Source organism: Pezoporus wallicus, unplaced genomic scaffold (genome assembly GCF_028554395.1).
Source record: "Pezoporus wallicus isolate ANWC-B61680 ecotype Strahan unplaced genomic scaffold, APGP_CSIRO_Pwel_v1 contig_3817, whole genome shotgun sequence".
Classification (NCBI taxonomy): Eukaryota; Metazoa; Chordata; class Aves; order Psittaciformes; family Psittacidae; genus Pezoporus; species Pezoporus wallicus.
The window spans coordinates 4564816-4584029 of record NW_026635157.1 but is presented as its reverse complement, the minus strand read 5'-3'; the positions used below and the strand labels follow the sequence as shown (position 1 = coordinate 4584029).

Genomic DNA, 19214 nt, shown 5'->3' with positions numbered 1-19214 from the left:
TCCCTCTGGCTGACTTTGCAGAATGTAGAACTCCACTGAAGCAGGAAAGGTTCAATATCTATTTCAAACACAGTATTACACCCTGCACTTCCTATATGTTGGGTTGACCTTACAGGGAGAAATTAGAGATTTCTGTTCAGGAGTAGACCCAGTACAGAAGAATATACAGCTATCACTCCAGTCCATCTCAGAAAATGAAGTATATATAGAGGAAGGAGAACAAAAAGGAGTAAACTTGGTGTTCTAGGCTTCATATAATGCCAATCTGACCGTATAGAAATGCAAAGCACTTTAAGTATACTTTCCTTCTATATCTAAACATGAAGTTCTTCTACATGTAAACATCTTGAATTGCCCTGAAAAGGAAAACAGATTTATTGCAGAGGAATATTTGCCCCAAAAAAGGTGTTAAGGATCAGTTCCACATATAAGCAGCAGTGGTACACAGTGCAAATCCAGTACAACTGACTGGGTAATCCCTGTGAATACATGTCAGTTACTCTGAATTTTTCCGAAACTATTCTGAAAACACTGTCTTCTGCTCAGACGATGAAACATGCTGGTGCTTCAGATCACAGCCCTCTGTCGTGAGAACTGAGATAGGTGCAGTGAATACTAGCTGGACAGTATCCCAGGAGTAATGGATGCAAGGAGTTCATCTTCAGGAAGGTTAATGGTAGGCTTTTTAGAGTCATGAATTCTTATGGGTAAATCTTGAAGGATGTTATGTACACTTTCCATGTTTGTAATACAGGATTAATTCCTGCCATGTAGTAGCACAGAGTGCTGCAGTTCCAACTCTGGCTGAATCAAAATATTCCAAAAAATGCATCTCAGCCCCTGAAAGTTCTGAGGTTATTTTAAATTGCTTTTATGCAACGGTGGTGGTCTTTACTTGCTCCTTTGTTCAGTGGGTCTTGAAAATGGCCTTCTCGTATGAATACGGTGATGCCTACTGGAGCTGGAAACTTAAAAAGAATAAGTGATACAGGCATATTGTAATAATATGGGAGCGCAATGCATGGTAGAATGCATAATATGTTGGGACTTAGAAGAAGTTATAGGAAAAAAGTTGTTTCAGCATGAGCCATTGAAATACAGTATCAACAGGGCAAAGAAAGGGCTCAGCCACACAATGTAAAAATGAGTTAAGCAGAAGTGGGTAAAGATGACCCCTGAAATCTGTTCCCTCTGCTGCCAGGCAGCTCCATAAACTGTGTACCCCCATCTGGTGCCTGTCAGTTCACAGGTGCCTTTTGTGCTTGGTGAAAAAGAATTCCTTTTGCCAATTTAACAGTGGAACTATTACTGTTTGTAGTAATGATGTCAGTCATCCAGGCAGGGTGTTTAAAAGGAGATTTCTCCTTTATGGCAGGATAATAAGAAGCTGGTGACAGTTTTACATAAACCAGGTCATAGGTGGATAAAGCTTTGCAGATATGGAATCGGAGAAATACTTTTCCTGGCCCATTTATTCACGTTATGATTGTACTGAGTTTAATTCTGAATTCTTTTGTTTTGACTGAGAAAGGTCCCTAGCATCTTTTGCAGAAAATAAACAGCTGAACTGTGAGCACCCTGGAAGGGATACAGAGCAGGAGGTAGACAGGCAACGTGTCAAAGTACACCCTGGTTGCCTGGGCAGCAGACTGAACTTTACCATCATGTCAGGGCTCTTGACCTCTGGCACTTGCCTGCAGTAGCCTAAGCAGAACCCAATGCTTCAGGTTCCAGGAATGGTATGAGCATTGCAAAGGGGATCCAGGGAGTCTCTGCTTTCTGGCCCATTCAGCAGTGTTGAAGAAGACTAAAAGCCACATCAGTGGAATAGGTGTCAAAATTGTCACTGTTTGCCTCCCTAGGTATAGGGACAGAGCATGCTCATACAGCGTGCATGCTGCACATCGTAAAACCTCCCAGTCCTGTGTCAGGACTGCTTTTCTCCTTTCATCCTCCCAGAATGTCTCTGGCACAGAGATGTAACACAGAACCCTGAGTTTGTATCTGAGTTCAGTTTGTAAACTTAGGTCTTGCTCATTTTTATCATAGCAAGGTAAATGTTTTCATGATACTGGTAGATACTTTCACATTTCATTGTTAGCTTGGGCTTGAGGAAGTGAAAGGCTCAGTAACCGTTAGCATGAGACTGCCAGGAAAAAAGCAGCAAGAAGTTTCTTTCTGCATGCTATCAGTCAGGTGTGTTTGATAAACAATTGCATTGCAGGAAGCCAGAGCTCTGTTGCGGGTGCTGTGGGTGTTTTGGGTGATACAGAGCATAAGCTTCTGAAATATTCCTATGGCACTGATAGCAGACTGATCCTCTCAGCTTTTCTTTCGTCCTTCTGTGAAGGAAACAGTTTGTAGACCTGTTTACAAATGAATTCATGGGATAAATCTGCATAATGTTTTTTCCCCACAGGATAAATCTAATATCAGAGCTGGCAAAAGTTCTAGGCCTTAGTACATTGGGTTCAGAGGTTCTTTCCTCTTGGTTTGCTCTCCCTTAAGTCTGACATTAACTTTAATCTTTTTCTCATGGGTATCAAAAAAAGACAGGCTCGGGTCTTACAAGCATGCACTGTTGCTGACCAGTGCTTTAGTTTCTCTACCAAGGAATGTTCTTCAAAGTCAATTTTTCTGGGTTCATTTTCTCAGAAATCTTTGTTTTATTCCCCCAAAGTGGAACAAAACCTGTTGAATTTAAGATAGTAACCCTCATCTTCCAGGATCTCAGCCAAGGGCCTGCTTTCTCTCAGAAAACCGATGTTGCAGACCACTCACTGTGAGAGACAAGGCAGACTTTCTTCCCTCTTGCATGCCTATCTGGCCTCCTACACTCCTGAGCTCTGTAGATTATTGATATGAGCACCATACATAAAAGGTTTTTTGGTTATGTTGTTCTTTTTTTTGCCTGACTCCCAAAGAATCTCTCACGCCAGCTGAGTTATTTGCTGGCTAGAACCGGTTCTAAGAATAGTATATCTTCAATTCATCACCTGAACTATGTAAATGAGGCTGAATCCAAATCTTCTTAAAAGGAAAGCTACTCTAGATAAAGATATAGTTGGGCAGAGCCTGTCCACTAAGTCAGCCAGGCTGGCTCATGCCAGTAGGGTGACATGAGAGGCATGGGCATTCACCCACAGAAGTTGAGAGCCAGAGGAAAGCCACTGATTTGTAAAACTGCTACTACTTTCTTTCTTTTTTATAGGAAAGGTATCCTTAATATGGCTCCATAAAGAAGGTGGTAGACATGATTTTAATGAACTAACCATTGAGTTATTTGAGCATATCTATACAGAAAGTGTAAGGGAATGTAGAAGCCTACATGCCTTTGACTTTTCAAGTCTTACATAGGCCAAAAGATGGTGAAAGTGTGCAGCTGACAATAAAGATGTTTTAGTATTCTCTCTTAACAGCTTACTTTTTACACAAAAGTTGGACAGTTACCAATATAAAATTACAGTCAATGTTTTGGTTTGTTGGTTGTTTTTTTTCCTTTTTTATCTTGGAACCAATGCAAAATATCTGAACGTGGTTGCTTTAGGTCAGATGTTACACCTGTCCCTTGCTCCTCTCTCCTGTTTTCTATACTGTCTCTGTTACACAGCCTCTTGGACATGGTGCTGCTGAAATCACAGAGTAAGATCTAGAAGTCTGCAGACATACAGATCTGCTCATCCATCTCTAAGAAAGAATAATTCAAAAGTGAAAAAAGCTGCAAAAAGCATCATGAGACAGCTGTTCTTGTTCAGCCTAGCAAAACGGAGCCTGAGAGAGCTTGAGTGTGTTTGATGAATGTAACAGTTGGTATATAGCCAGGAGAGAACATGGCTAAAGGACAATGCTGGCACAAGTAGAAAGGAATAAACAGTGCCTTGAAATACATTTAGACTGGAAATTAAAGGAAGCTTTCTAACAATTAGAATGGGTCTTTTCTTGAACAGAATTTTTATAGCATAGCAGGAACAAAAATAGAGCTGACTGAATCTGAAGTTTATGAAAGGATTTGTATGAGTTGACCACCTGCATCAGCATAGTCAGTGAGTCCAAAAAAGAAACAAATGACACCTTGTGTTGCCCTATGTCCCATATTCCTGAATGGCAGCTTCCTGGATTTTGATTAATCTAAACACAGCTCTCTGTGCACACCGGAAAGGAAACTCATGATTCTCAAAACTCTTAGTGAGTTTTATTTTGCAGGAAGTTACCCTGCAAAAGACAGCAAATCATGTGCTATTTGCAGCTTCCATTTTACACAGTGTTACTCCACTCAGTTGTGCTCCTTTTCCAGGAGAAGCATGCTTTGCAGTTGATGTAGATTATATGCTTGTGCTACAGCATTACTGGTTTTCCATGAGGTAGCTTTATGTCACTGCTCTAGCTGCAGAAACAAAAATATCAGCACTGTATGACAAAGTCCTGAGGTGGAAAAGCTTTGGCCTTTGGTTCCTTAGAAGTTTACAAAGGTAAAGAAAAAAAAAATTGCATTATACAAACCAGTCATGTATGGCTTCTGCAACAATGGGCAGGATTTTCATAGGTCTGTTTGGTCCAGAGTTTGTAAAAAGTCCCACAGTTAGCATCCAAAATAAATAATCTGATTTTCCAGTGCATATGGCACATTGGCATCTTGCTGAAAGTCTTTGAGGCTTCACGAATCCCCGCAAGAGCTGTTGTATACTGAGTACTTTGTAACCCTGACCATCATTTAGGTGTTTACATGAGAACACAGCTTTGAGTCTGGCCCCAACCACAGTTTCTGGAAACAAGAAAATCTCATCTCAAAATGAGCTTTCTTGAAAATCTGACCTTTGGAAAATATATTCAAAACATAAACATATTGAATCAAATGCTTAATGAGATATTAATATTTGCTTTGCTTTTCTATTTAAAGAGTAATTTATAGACAGATTGTTTTTACAGCAGATGTCTTGATCGAGGTAGCAGTGAACAAAAAATAGTCCTATGTGATGGTCTTTTGAGACCTTTAGTTAGAAGGTCAGATTGTGATGTACAGATGTCTACATTAAGAAAAACAGCAGTAATATGACTATGTTGCAGCTGGTGCTGAGGTACCTGGGAGATTGGCTTGAACAACTAGATGGGTCTGAACTGACTCAGATGCCTCCTTGTTTTGGCAAAAGATGCAAAAGAAAGAGCAGGCATGAAGACCAAGGGTCCATATTCAAGCAGAATCATGTTAGGGGGGTACAATTACAACATAATTCTATCTGGAGCCATTTACAGACATCAGACATCCCTGTCCTGTTCAAGATCAAGCCACTGTTGCCATTATTAGTTATTTGTATTGCTACAGTACTTGTGTATATACCAGGGATTTATTGTAAAGTCTTACAAAAATGCAGAAAACCCTCAAAAAGCTTCAACATACTTGCACTGAAAGAGAGGATACTGTGGCTAGGCACTGAAAAAGAAGAGGGAACCAGACCAGGATAACAAGCACAATGCCAGCAGCCTAAAAATGGACAGCTTTAGCATAACAGCAGAGGGGAATTTGAGGGAGGACAGTGACTGTTCACAAAGCCTGAGAGGCAGCAGAAGAATAGTAATGAGAAACATCTGCTTCAAAACCTTGCTTCTTTGGTATAACGTTCAGGTAGGAACTGGAAATCCATATCCCAAGAGTAAATGAAAAAGAATAGTTTGAGCAAGATAGGACAAACACTGGGAGCAGTCAAGTTTGTATCTGATGAGATAAAAAAGAGGAAGCTAACAAAGACAAAAACAAAAAAGCTAACAAGATGACAAGAGGGATGATGTGGTCAAAGGTAATCATCTTCACTATAGCCTTCATGGCTGTGTGCAAAAAGCAGATTCATTGGTCAAGGCCAAGGAAAGGGCATGTACATAATGAAGGGGCAGTCAAGACTCGGTGAGTGCTGTAACTGTCTGAGCAGATAGGATGCTGCTGAGCACAAAGGGTCTGCCAGTCTTTGGTGTGATGTACATAACAGCTTGGAAAGAGTGATCCTAGAGAAAAATGATCCCAGCGATGGCATAGTATTTTATTTAAAATCAGTGTTATATAAATTGCCAGTTTTAATCATAATTGAAGCCTACAAGCAAGAGCTTTGATGTGAATGAACTACTTTTTTTGTTTTCATTTATAGCTTTTTGTTATTTCTCTAAAGAAAATGTAAAACTTATTAGTTGGTTTTCACTAAGATATAGTTATTTGCAACAAGTAAAGCTTTAGCCCTGTATTTTGTACTTTTATTCCTGAATCAGAAGAAAAATTCTAATATACATTATTTAATCTGTTACATACTTTAATGTAGATTGACTGAGATTCTAAATAATTGCACTGTTTTACTTTAAAATACAGTGATTGATGTATTTCTTTTTACTAGGTCATCATTCTCTTTTCAGTATTTTCTCTGCTTATATGACAGAAAACAAAACATGGTAATGGTGTATAAGTACACAAATTTTAATTTTTTTTTCTTTTTAGTAAATAAAATTTTAGCCTGTTGGACCTATAAGTAAAAGGTACATAAAAAATCTTTTACACTTGAAATTCTTTCTGATCATTGTGGCCTTCAAGATCTTTAAAATATAAAATCTTCTTTTGCCATGTTTGTTATAAATGGAGTTAAAATTTTTAAATGTCCTGCTTTTTCAGAATTAAATGAGTTTTTCAACTATGAATGAAGGTAGGTAGAATTTCACAAGGAGATGCATTTTGCTCTAAAAGGAGGGCACAAAATGTAACAAATATGTATATTTCTTTCTTTTCCAAAGTCTGTATCTGGTTCCGAGTTCTTTCTCTGTAAAACAAAAAGGCAGTACAAGAATCTGCTCAGAAGAATCTGTTTGAAAGCTGTAAAACGTTGCTATGCAATGGTTTTTGCAAAATATTAGCAAAACTGTATTGGTCTATAATGGGCTGTAAATGAAGGACAAAGCCACTGGACTAGTGGTGTTAATTCCTTCAGTTCATTAAGAGATATAATGTGTGCATGCTGCTTTTAATAACTGCAGGTGACTCATTAGGTCCATGTTAACAAGCCTTAAGCCAGAGGTTGAAAAGGCTTTGTTTCTGAGATGAAGAATGTATCTGTTGTCAAACATGTTATTTGTTTTTCATCTACTAATCTTAGAATGAAAAGGTGCTGCTTATCTCTTGGGAATCTTTTATATGGGAAGGAGGAGCATGAGGAATGGACATTTAATATATGTAACTGTGAGGCTCTAGTAAGAAGATACTGCAAGGAATGAATTGGTTTTCTCTTGAGTGATAAGTGACTGATAGAAGTCCTTGCAATGTTTGCTTGCCTCCTTTCTTCCCCAACCACTGTAGTTTATAGTAACATGAAAATAAAGCCAATATAATTCTGGTGGTATGCTCTTGCTTTTATGGTACTCTTTTTCTGGAAGGTTTGGGAAGGCTGTCTTGAGGCCAAATGGACAGAGTTGGTGTAGGTGAATAGATGAAGATTCCCATCTGGGAACTTCAGCTGTTCCCATCTAGGAACAGCTAGTCTTACAACCATAGTGATTATGTTGCAAAACTTTATGTTGATTATAAATGGCTCACCTACATTAACAGTACAGTTGGCATTAGGCTTGCAGTTTTGAAGTTAATTTCCATGACACGTTCCCACTTGCCCTTCTTTGGTTTGCAGAACACACAAGCCAGGTTTCTTTTAGATGAAACTAAGCCAAAACATGCGTTCAGGAACTTGTGCTCCCAGCGCTACTGAGCATGCAATCTATAGCACTAGCCTGAAGCTAGTCCAAAGCCGTCTCCTGAAATGCACACTGTGGACATTGGGTCCTCAGTGCTGCCTCTTTCACTCTACAGAGCCATTTCTATTGCATGACATATATGCAGTCCAAATTCCTATTCACTAAGGAAATGATGATTCTTGAAAGTGCAGTCTTGTAACAGTACCCAAAGAGCTTGCAGGAGAGGAGAGCGTTCCCATGGCAAATGATATGCTATTTGATTTAGCTTCATCTCTTTGTGAAGGGTAGAAATACCCTGGGGAATATACCCAAAATAAAGTTGCTGTTAGTAAGCAGCTTGCAGCTTAGGAGTGTGGGGTTGCTTCAGAGGAAAGTTTCAGCTGCATAGCCATATTTGAACCCATGGCTGAGAGAATGGCACTGTTCACATTCAGGTTCAAGTGAATCTGAGTTTTATAGCCTTTTGTTCTCAGAGGGCTGGAAAGAAGCTGAGGGAATTTGTTAGAAGAGTAATTGTCATTTCCCTTTAGTTTTCAGCCAGTAGTCTAGTTGGGCATACTGAACATTAGGAATGATCCTTGCAGGTCTAGAGTAGATGAGACTGAGAGAAGTGCCAGGCAAAAATCTTCCATGAGGAGGACTTGAATTGAGATGGATGGTAATTTTTTCTGGGATAATACTTCAGTAAGAGGCAGAAGATGAAGTCTCTCTTGATTCCCAAGAGCTCAAGCAGCAAAAAGTAGTCATTGTTGTTGAGCTTGTTGTTGAATGTATGTGGCGTTATATGTGTTGGCTTCTGTTCACTTTCTTATCCATAGAGAGCACTACTGATCACTGCCCAGAAATACCAGCATCCCATGCTCCGCCACTACCCAAGCCTAAGCCTAAATCTAAAAAAGCTCCACTACCACCAAAAAACGCTATTGCTGCTTCGTCCACCACCAGCCATAAGAGTAACGAAGCACCTCATGCTAAAAAAAAGGGAAAGGCTCCTGCTAAGCAGCCTTCTCTCCCACCACCCAAGCCAACAAGTCACGGTGCAAATCGAGACACTGGTGAGTACTGCACAGGCAGTGCCAGTTCTGGTGGGCGCATGTGCATGGGGGTGCTTGGCTTGGTCTGACAATAACTTCTGCCTTTGTACATAGCAGCGTTAGTAAAGAGCATGCCATGGATGTTTTTCCTGCTCAGCTTCCCGTCGAGCTCTGGTTCTGCTGTCTGCAAACACCCCGGACAGATCACTTTGCTGTTTAAAGAATGTGTGCACAACACCAAGCACACCAGAGACAATATTGAATTCCCAGTTCGTGTGTGAATGCTGGCAACAAAATAACCCAAAGAACTGCTGAAGAATCAGCAGGGAAAAAGGTGACTTCTGAAATGAAACATATGAGGTGTCCCAAAGTAAAATTGCTATGGCATTGGTGTAACTTTCTGATGGAGCTATCTACTATTGCAGTTAATTTGACAAGATTATAAGATCTCAGAGAGATAAAAGGTAGAACTATGAAAACATCTTTGAAGATTGTTGAGGACCAGCTGTTTTACTTGAAAAAAAAGAACCCAACAAAACAAAGCAACAACACCAAACCAAACAAAAACAAGCAAAACAATTGAAAGAATTGTAACCATTAGAAATAGCCAGGCTTCCCTGAGGTGGTTGCTGCCTTGCTGTGATTCTAAATGTGCACTGGAGATGGAAAATGTCAATCATCAGGCACATAGCAGATGTGTTTATCCCTATACTTTTAAACCAAAATTCAGCAGCGATACTAGATTAAAGATTATAAGTAGCTGTTTTTAAGGTACCGATTTTGAGTTTGAATAGCTGTAATTTAGAGAATGACCAAAATTAAAACCTCCAAATATAATTTGAACACAAGCAGTATTGTGATGAATGGGCTGTATATATGCGCTGATAAACTTATATAAGCCTTGCGTTTTCAATCCTCTGTAAGTCTTTGAAAGCCCTTCAGTCCCTCCAGTTTTCTTCCCAATTATACCCCTTTGTAGCTTGTACAATTTGGCACATTTTGTATTTGAAGCATACAGAAGAGGACTGTTTGAAAACATTGCAAGACTGCTAGAGTTACAATAATAACTCTGCCATAAAATGTCCATTAACTTGGTATTAACTGTCCCCACTGCATCAGATGACCAGAAGCATAAACATTTTGAAAACCCGGAATTTGCTGCGTGTATTTCACATGCAGCTGGAAAACTCAGTTCTTCTTAGGTGAAGGAACCTTATAACAGCAGAAATAAAACAGCCAGTTACATTAAGAAATGTTCAGACCAGTGGCTGGTAACAAACTCGGGTATCCAAGTTCTTAAATTCAAATACATTAATATTCCAGATTTGTCTTCCAGTAGTCTTGCTGTGAAACATCATGTAGTGCTTGAGACCGCAGTGGTGTAAAATACATCCATGTATCCCTTATATAAAATAGTACCTGTTCTTATGGTAATTTCTTCCAACATTTAAAGTACATTGTGATCATTTGAATTGAGGCAGTACTTTGTAAGTACAGCTGACCGGGAGCACCATTAGTAGAAGAGATTTGTTGGATTCCTGTGAAAGTGAATGCATGATATAGCCAGTGATCCATCCTGTGAAGGAGAAAAGGAGTATGAGTAACAACTGAGCCATAGCTCTCCTGAGGGTATCAAAGCAGGTTTTCAAACTGAAGTAGTGGAGCTGGGAGAAGGGGACTTAAACACAAGCATGGACATGTGCCAAAAGGCAAATAACAGCCGTGAAATTTTTCATTTAATCAAAATTCAAATCTTCCACCAACAAAGAGGCATGACAGAAAATTGTCAGCCAGCCCAGTCAAAAGCAACATTAGCAATAGCACTTTTGACCTACAAAAAAATGCAGGAGGATTTTTCTTGGGAGAAATTATTCCAGTTTCTGTATCTTGATTGCAGGTCCAGAAAGGTTCTGAGAATAATTTAAGGCTTTTTTTTTTTTTTCCAGTGGAAACATCTTTTGACATTTTCCCAGCAATAATTATAATGTGGCTGTATATCTGTATTATGCTGGACTTCTTAAGTATAAGCATGTAACTGGTTCTGCTGAACTTCCAGCCCGTGTTGAAGCACTTTGCTGGATGAGAACCAGAGCCCTTTCTTACTACCATACACTTACTCAGTGAGGTTTCTGCTAAATGATATGCAGATTGGAGCCACTATCTGTTTCCACTGCAGTTAGGAACTCCAGCCTACACCATTTCTTTGCTTCCTTTTGATTTGTTGGTAAATTAAGTTAGTGATCTGTACTTGATGTGGATGCTTAGTGCAGTATCAGTGGATTCGGTACAGTGCCCTTTACAATGACCTTGCAGCACAAAGAGGGACAGTGATTTGCCTGAAGTTTCTGTGGATTTTTCCAGATGTACTGAAAGCCTCACAGCACTCTGTTTATAAATCATAATACTGAGCCACAGAAGAGGACAGTATAATGTGTCTTTTGAATTGTTTTCCATCTGTGAGACTGAGAACACTCTCACTGTGAAAGCTATTTTTATATCGTGAGCTTGTTATGGCCAGTATCTGTATTTTGGGCCTATCCTAATCTGCTGGGGTTTTGGTTTTGTTTAAATGCTTATAAGTAAAGTAGGCCTTTCAGGAGAGTTTTGTTACAGCTTTCTGTTTGACTCAATAAGCTTAGCCGCAAGGCTGCTATGTAGCTTTATAATGCTTTCATTTGTTCTCTGGAGGATAATGCATTTTTACTACAGCAGACGTGTTTGAGTTGGATGCATTTTGATGAAAAGGACTGGATCATAAGATAGTTGTCTTTTTTATTGCTTTTTAAATGAAAGGCAGAAGTTTGAAGCTCTCGGTCCAGATGATGGGTGCATCAACACAGCAATCAGAAATGTGGATGGAATGCATATGGGCATGCAGGCTGGATGAAATATCTTTCAAATTTAGGCATTGTGCATAAATGCTTCAATATGGTGTGTGTCACAGGATTAAACAGCAGCAACTCAGGACTAGCTTGTACAGCTAGTGTCAAAACCTTGTTTCACTACATTTTCAAGGCTACCTGTGTTGGTCACTGGTAAGATTAGAACTCCCAGTATATGCAAGAGGCCTTCAATGCCTCTGGAGAGCATTTCTGCTGAGTGAGATCAGTTGTTTCTGCCTCTGTTTTATGAACACGCCCAGCTGGACTTGAAAGTACATCTTGGTTTGCTGTCCCTGTGCTGCTTGCCATTAGCTAGGAGTACACCACTTGCAATAACATTGTGAAAAGTAATTTATATCTGTAATGGTCCTGAGGTGTTCACTGAAAAGCATAAGGAAAATCATGGTGTTCTCCTAGGGCTCAGATGAAAATTCACATAATAGGAAGGGTCACACAATTTAATCTAACCTCTAGTAGCAGGGTTTTTCTTCTTAAATAGGGCACTAAACACATTGGGAATAAATAGTGGATTCTTTTTGCCCAGGCACATTTTAATGGGCCAATGCAGAATGCTAGAATCACCCATTTGTAAGGTTGAACCTCTCCACTGTTCTTGCCTGAGACTTTGATTCTAGCATGGTTTCAGTTTTTCCCATCTTAAAGGTGAAATCTGAACAGCAACATTTACTTGTCTCAAGCACATAAATGGATTGTATAAGTATCAAGTGTAATGTTTTTCATTTTTTAAATACCAGCATGTCAATACATGCAGAAGGAATGGAGCAAAATTCACATAGTTATGAGACTGTAAAAGGCTTTTTCTTTTCTTCTTTTAGCTGGTTCCTCTCATGTGAAAAAAACGCTAGTCTCCAAGTCCTCTTCATCACCATCTCCATCCACATCATCTCATCCCAAGGCCTCTAAGGAGACTTCCAGCAAATCGAGCACATCAGGGACTCCCAGGGGCAAGAAAAAAACTGGGAAACATTCAGCCCCACGAACAGCACCAGATGGAGCTGCTTCTTCCCCCTCAGGTGCCACAGCCAACAGTTTGGAAGTAAAGGCAAAAAAACTCGAACCTGAGCAACCTTCCATACTAATTTCAGAAACGGAGGATGCAAACCAAGCAAGCAAGCTTGTTGTCCCCCCTCCTCCCACCTCTGCCCCTCCTCCACCTCCGCTTCCACCTCCTTTTCCTGCTGGATCTGGTCAGCCCACTGTCTCTTCAGATGCCCAAGAAGTGTCAGATGGCTGTGCGGCAGGGCCAGCTGTCCCCGGATCAGATGCTAAGCCTCCTCTCCAGGCTGAGCATGGCACAGATGACAGCCATGCCCTAGACAGTGGTCCAGATGCGGGTGGAGGAGACACAAAGAGGTAAGGTGGTATGGCTGTCATGGGTGAATGGTAAGACCCACAGCCAAGGAAGCCACGTTTCTTCAAGTAAGGGATGCTGCAGGCACATGGGGAGCTCTTCTGTTTCTTCTGCTGACTGGTAATGGTTTGTGTTGCATTCCAGCACATTTTGTTCCTTGAGAGTGCCTTTGAGCCAGTCACCTGCTGTACCTCATTTTTCCCAAGAAGGTCATTGCTCATAACCTGCCTCCTACATCGTGTGGCTTAATGAGACCACTGTGTTCACAGCACAGTATCAGCCAGTAGCTGGTAACACTTTTATTTCCCTCTCATAAAGGCAAACAAGAAATACTGCTGCGTTACAAGGGTTTTTTTGTTTTGGTTTGGTTTTTTGCAGATGTCATTAAGTATCTCTCTGCTAAAGCTCTCAATTCAATAGCTGAATTTACTTGCACACTTGAAAATGACAGTTTCAGGCCTTGCTTAGTAGGTGTTTGGTCTGTCACTGCCTAGTAGCTTGTCTAGGTCTCAGATACTACAAAATCTAGTCAAGAGAAAGGTCATAATTGCATTTTTTTTTAAAAGAAATAGTTGGCAGCAAATTAAACTGGCTTATTAATCTGTCTTTTCCCTGCCACAGGAACTTTCATAACAACCCAAGAGGGTTTAGTCTAGATGTCAGTGGCCTAGAGACTCCTTTAAATTCCTGCTAGTACATCTGTGTCAGCATTATGATACTGTACTGTTCTCCCCTTACTCTGCTCTTCCATAAAGATTTTCCTAAGGCAAACAGTGCTCTGCTGCTGTTTTCAATGTTCATCAGTGATAGGCATGAATATTTTGGACTTAACAGCAGTAAAACTGTATTTAAAATAGATAGAGATACAGAACAGGAAGCTTTACATTCCCATCTGCTCTATGACTTTCTTCTCTCACCCCCAACTTTATGAGCTGTTTTTCTCTTCTTAGTAACCTTTATGCACTGTTGGTCGCATCACACAAGCAATAAGATAGAATTAGCATTTTATTTTGTACAGGCTTTGCAGCACATCATTCCAGATCATTTGCAACTTTTTTTGTAACATAGAATCATAGAATCGTTAGGGTTGGAAAGGACTTTAAGATCATCTAGTTCCAACCCCCCTGCCATGGGCAGGGACACCTCACACTAAACCATCTCACCCAAGGCCTCGCCCAACCTGATCTTGAACACTGCCAGGGATGGAACATTCACAACCTCCCTGGGCAACCTATTCCAGTGCCTCAGAACCCTAACAGGAAAGAATTTCCTCCTTATATCCAATCTAAACTTCCCGTTTAAGTTTTAACCCATTACCCCTTGTCCTGTCACTACAGTCTCTAATGAAAAGTCCCTCCCCAGCACCCCTATAGGTCCCCTTCAGATACTGGAAGTCTTCTGTGAGGTCTCCACGCAGCCTTCTCTTCTCCAGGCTGAACAGCCCCAACTTCGTCAGCCTGTCTTCGTACGGGAGGTGCTCCAGTACCCTGGTCTTACTCGTGGCCCTTCTCTGGACTTCTGCAAGTGCACACTGCCTGCTCATGTTCATTTTCTCATCGACCAGAACCCCCAAGTCCTTCTCCGCAGGGCTGCTCTGAATCTCTTCTCTGCCCAACCTGTAGCTGTGCCTGGGATTGCTCCAACCCAGGTGTAGGACCTTGCACTTGTCATGGTTAAACTTCATGAGGTTGGCATCAGCCCACCTCACAAGCGTGTCAAGGGCCCTCTGGATGGCATTCCTTCCCTCCAGGGTATCAACCAAACCACACAGCTTGGTGTCATCAGCAAACTTGCTGAGGGCGCACTCAATCCCACTGTCCATGTCACCGATGAAGATGTTAAACAAGACCGGTCCCAACACTGATCCCTGAGGGACACCACCCGTTACTGGTCTCCAGCTGGACATTGAGCCATTGACCACAACTCTTTGCGTGCGGCCATCCAGCCAGTTCTTTATCCACCGAGTGGTCCATCCATCAAATTGATGTCTCTCCAATTTAGAGTCAAGGATGTCGTGTGGGACAGTGTCGAATGCTTTACACAAGTCCAGGTAGATGACATCAACTGCTCTACCCCTGTCCATCAGTTCTGTAGCCCCATCATAGAAGGCCACCAGATTGGTCAGGCAGGATTTTCCCTTAGTGAAGCCATGCTGGCTGTCACCAAGCACCTTGTTGATTTTCATGTGCCTTAGCATGCCTTCCAGGAGAATCTGTTCCAAGATTTTGCCAGGCACAGAGGTGAGACTGACTGGTCTGTAATTCCCCGGGTCATCCATTTTCCCCTTCTTGAAAATGGGGGTTATATTTCCCTTTTTCCAGCTGTCAGGAACTTCACCTGACTGCCATGATTTCTCAAATATGATGGCCAGTGGCTTAGCAACTTCATTCTCCAGCTCCTTCAGGACCCACGGATGGATTTCATCGGGTCCCATGGACTTGTGCATGTTCAGATTTTTAAGATGGTCTCGAACCAGATCCTCTCCTACAGTGGGCCTGACGTCTTCATACATACATACGCATACATGTACATATCTATATGCTTTATGTATGTTTTATATATGTAATTTTTTTAGAAAGAGAGAAGTTAATTGGAATAACAGAACTTTTATTTTCACACTTGCTTATACAGTTTGTGTCCCATTTGTGTTTTGTGCTGCCTACGTTAATGTGACACCATGTCTGCTTATGAATTGACAGCTTAGCTACCAAAGAAGACCAGGAAGGGGAGGCACCTGACCAGGCACACTCTGAACTGGTGGAGGAGGCTTCTGACACTGCTGCTCCTCCTGAGAGTGAAAGCAGCAGAGAGAGCCACAGCAGCGACTCAGACTCTGATGGGCCAATACTGTACACAGATGATGATGATGATGATGATGATAATGCAAGTGCTGAAAGTAAGCATCCCACCAAGAAGTTGCATTACCTTTTCCCCATTGCATTACGTGAGCATGCCTGACCCATGCTAGTGTGAAGTAAAGAGAGGTATGGCTGCATGGGGTGGGTTTAGATGATTCACTATTTCGCCACTACAGAGAAATGGGTGTCCCACTTCTCCCTAACAGCTGTGATCAGAAACCTTCTGGGACCTATGCAATGGTGAGAGCAGATCAAGCATTGCAAGGATAGGAGTGGAGATAGGAGGAACAGGCTCAGAAGAACATGAGGGTGGAAAAAAGCGCACACTTTAGGACATCAGAAAGCCATTGATTTGTCTTGCCCATGTCATGAACCTCTGCTGTTAAAACACCAGTGTGACTTTCAGCTAGTCACACGAGCACTGCTCTAGATATCACAAAGTGTCTTGTGGGAGTAACAGTCTTTGGTAGACAGTAGAGGTAGTCCATCAATCAGCAGCTTCACTGTCTCAAAGTAATTTGTTCCTCTTTGATCAGGATGTTTTAAGCATTGGAGCACCTTAACAGGCAGAGGAGATCACAGTGGATTACATCTACTTTCACAGCTTTGAAATTTCATCTGGAGTCATGACTATATTATCACCCTAATTTGACAGATGTCCTTGCTGCTGCTGAGGGGGGTTGTCCTGCTCACCTTCTGCCTAATCCCTGCTCCCAGCTGTTCATTCTTCCCTTAGGCCAGCAAAAATGTTTATTTTTGCAATGGTGGCTGTTGTTGAGCTGATTTTCAATAGAATCAGTTCCCTGATCATGCTCAGCCAATGGCTGCACCTTTGCCTGAAATCGAAGTACTGTGCACCAAAGGGGGATGAGGGAAAATGAACGTTTATGTTTTTTCCTTGGCCACTGGTGCAGCAGAAGCTGATGTGCCAGATAGATCAAGAGGCTGAAGTTTCTGCAGTTCTGCATTTGGTTTGAATACCATCCAAAGTGGTAGCAACCAAAAAATCATGTATTCAGACAGCAGCATGTGTCTTACGAGAAGTGAGCTGGGAGCTTGTGGTGTTACCAGACTGTGTTATGATGTGGTGAAAATCTGCCAGCCTAGGACATAGGTAGCCCCCTCAGTCAAAATATCAAGATACAAGGGAAGGACTAAAGGCCATGAAAAATACCCTTCCTTCCCCATCTGGCTGTGGCTATGGCTAACAAAATTGCATGGCCCTTGTCTCTACTATATCTGTTTTATGGACAAACAGATTGCTTCAGTGCCTGGGGGTTCCTGTCTAGGTCATTTTACAAGCACTCAGAGCACTTTTCTAAACTGTATTTTTGTTTTAATTTACAAATCAGTTAAAGTCTAAAAGCACTATACAAGAACAAAGTGGTATTAGATTGAAAGACAATTGAGAGAATGAGGGAAATTATGACAGAGTGAGACTAAACCATTTAAGGCTGAAGAAAAAGAGCAACAGCTTGCTAGATATACTAAGGGGATAAATAAACCAACCTGTAATGTATCATAGTTCAAAGACACTTAAGTATAAATTTGTCATTTTTATCCTGGCACTTCACACATGACAGGTGATGTTTCTGAAACTCCCCTATCAATGTGGCTGGTAGCTCTTTCATCCAAGCCTTTCAGCTTTTTATTGTTGTGAACTGAGCTAAAACTACTTCTCTTTTGATGTTTATTAAAATTCTTCTGCATGTGGGAACATGGCTGCTTCTGGAAGGTATTCAAGTTCTTACTCAGAGTTTGTGTCTCTAACCTAAGTATGAATGAACTGAATTTACCCTTCTCCTCCTTTCCTCAGGCTCTTTGGCAAGTAAAATTCGTCGAAGGGATACTCTTGCTATCAAGCTTGGCAACAGACCATCTAAGAAAGAATTAGAAGACAAAAACATCTTGCAGAGGACATCTGAAGAGGAGAGGCAGGAAATCAGACATCAGATTGGAACGAAGCTAGTGAGGTATCAGTTGCAGGGTAAATGTGGTTTCATTGGGCCGAGATGGAGGAAGAGAATCGAAAACACTGGGTTCAAGTTTAAATGCAGCCCAATATGCAGTGCAGGATCTTTGTAGTACAACTGTCTGGAAAACAGTATTTTTATTTCTCACAGAACTTTAAAATGTCAGTAATGCATTTTTGTCCTGCAAGAAACAAATCTGAAAGCTTTAGGGGGGGTTGGGTTGTTTGGTTTAAAAATAAAAAGAATAAAGAGGAAGAGAATAAGAGTGACTCCATAGCAGTAAGTGCCATGGTTCAACTTTTTTCTCAAATAGGTTAGCAAAGACTTGCACTTATATATACCCATCTTGGTCAGAGGAGTAGTTCCTGACACACAGAGCATGCCTGTGCATGTTCATTCATGCCTTCCCCATCCTCCTCCTGTTCTCTAACTCTCTCATTATTCATGTGCTGGTTCCAGCAAAAGAAATGGAAGGAGGCAGACCTTGTTTACTGCGCCGACCTCTGAGGCATGTCTTTCTCATGCTATTTAACTTTCTCTTTCTGGACTTGAGAACATTGCATTAAAAGAGATTAATTTTCACTTCCATTTTTACAAGCTTTTTTTTTTTTTTTTTTAATCCTTATAAATGTTAATTTTGGCTTTCATGATCTCTGAAAATAGACCACAAAATGTCTGGATTTTCCCAGACCTGTCCTTGTTTCTCATGTGCTCAGAAATGTCCAGATAGATTTGCAGGATGTCCTGTGTTAATTGGAGATTTCCAGATACTGGGTAGTCCAGCCAGTACTGCTCCAGTACAGAGTACCACAGCCTTGCATCAGCACTTAGAAGATGAGCTGAGTTGCTCTATGATGATGGGCTGTGTCATTTCTTTCATCCCTTAACCATGACAGTGACACATCTGTTGTGTAGAGCCCAAGGGTCATTTTTCTTCTGCTAATAAAGTGGTGTGGTTGTTATCTCTGCTTTCCTGACTGAATCCCAGCTCTGATGATCACATCCTGCTTCTCAGTGTCCCTCAGGGGCTTGAACTGCAGAAGCTGCTCTGATTCCTGCCCTGAACTTCTTGTGCAGGGACACTGGTGGTTCTGCCAGGAAGCTGGGGTGGCAGGAGAAGGTGTCCATGCATGCCAGGGCTGTGCTCATGCCTGAAATCACAACCAAGTTTGACGTCAGTTCCTTAAAAATTCCTGCTGTGGCGGTCAGCACCTGGCAGCATTGAGGTCTGATGGAAAACTTGTTCTCACAGCTGGGTAGAGTCAGGTCAGGTCCTGCCTGGGGCTTCCTACAGCAGGGGCTGGTCACCCATGGTAAACTTGACAGTCTTCCCCACCAAACCCAAAAGTCCAAGCATGGTTTGAATCAGAAGCTGAAGATGA

General features: G+C 41.4%; 1 protein-coding gene across 6 annotated transcripts in view; it reads left to right on the top strand.

Annotated features, from left to right (window-relative positions):
* Nucleotides 1-19214, top strand: part of PHACTR2 (phosphatase and actin regulator 2) — a 134141-nt gene that overhangs the window by 99820 nt on the left and 15107 nt on the right. For 5 of the 6 annotated variants that reach the window (XM_057407028.1, XM_057406992.1, XM_057406983.1 and 2 more), the window contains 4 exons: nucleotides 8532-8768; nucleotides 12466-13003; nucleotides 15701-15897; nucleotides 17676-17832. In XM_057407028.1, the coding sequence (XP_057263011.1) occupies nucleotides 8532-8768; nucleotides 12466-13003; nucleotides 15701-15897; nucleotides 17676-17832 (1129 nt within the window). The remainder of the gene's footprint in view (nucleotides 1-8531; nucleotides 8769-12465; nucleotides 13004-15700; nucleotides 15898-17675; nucleotides 17833-19214) is intronic. The other variant, XM_057407019.1, reaches the window with a different exon arrangement.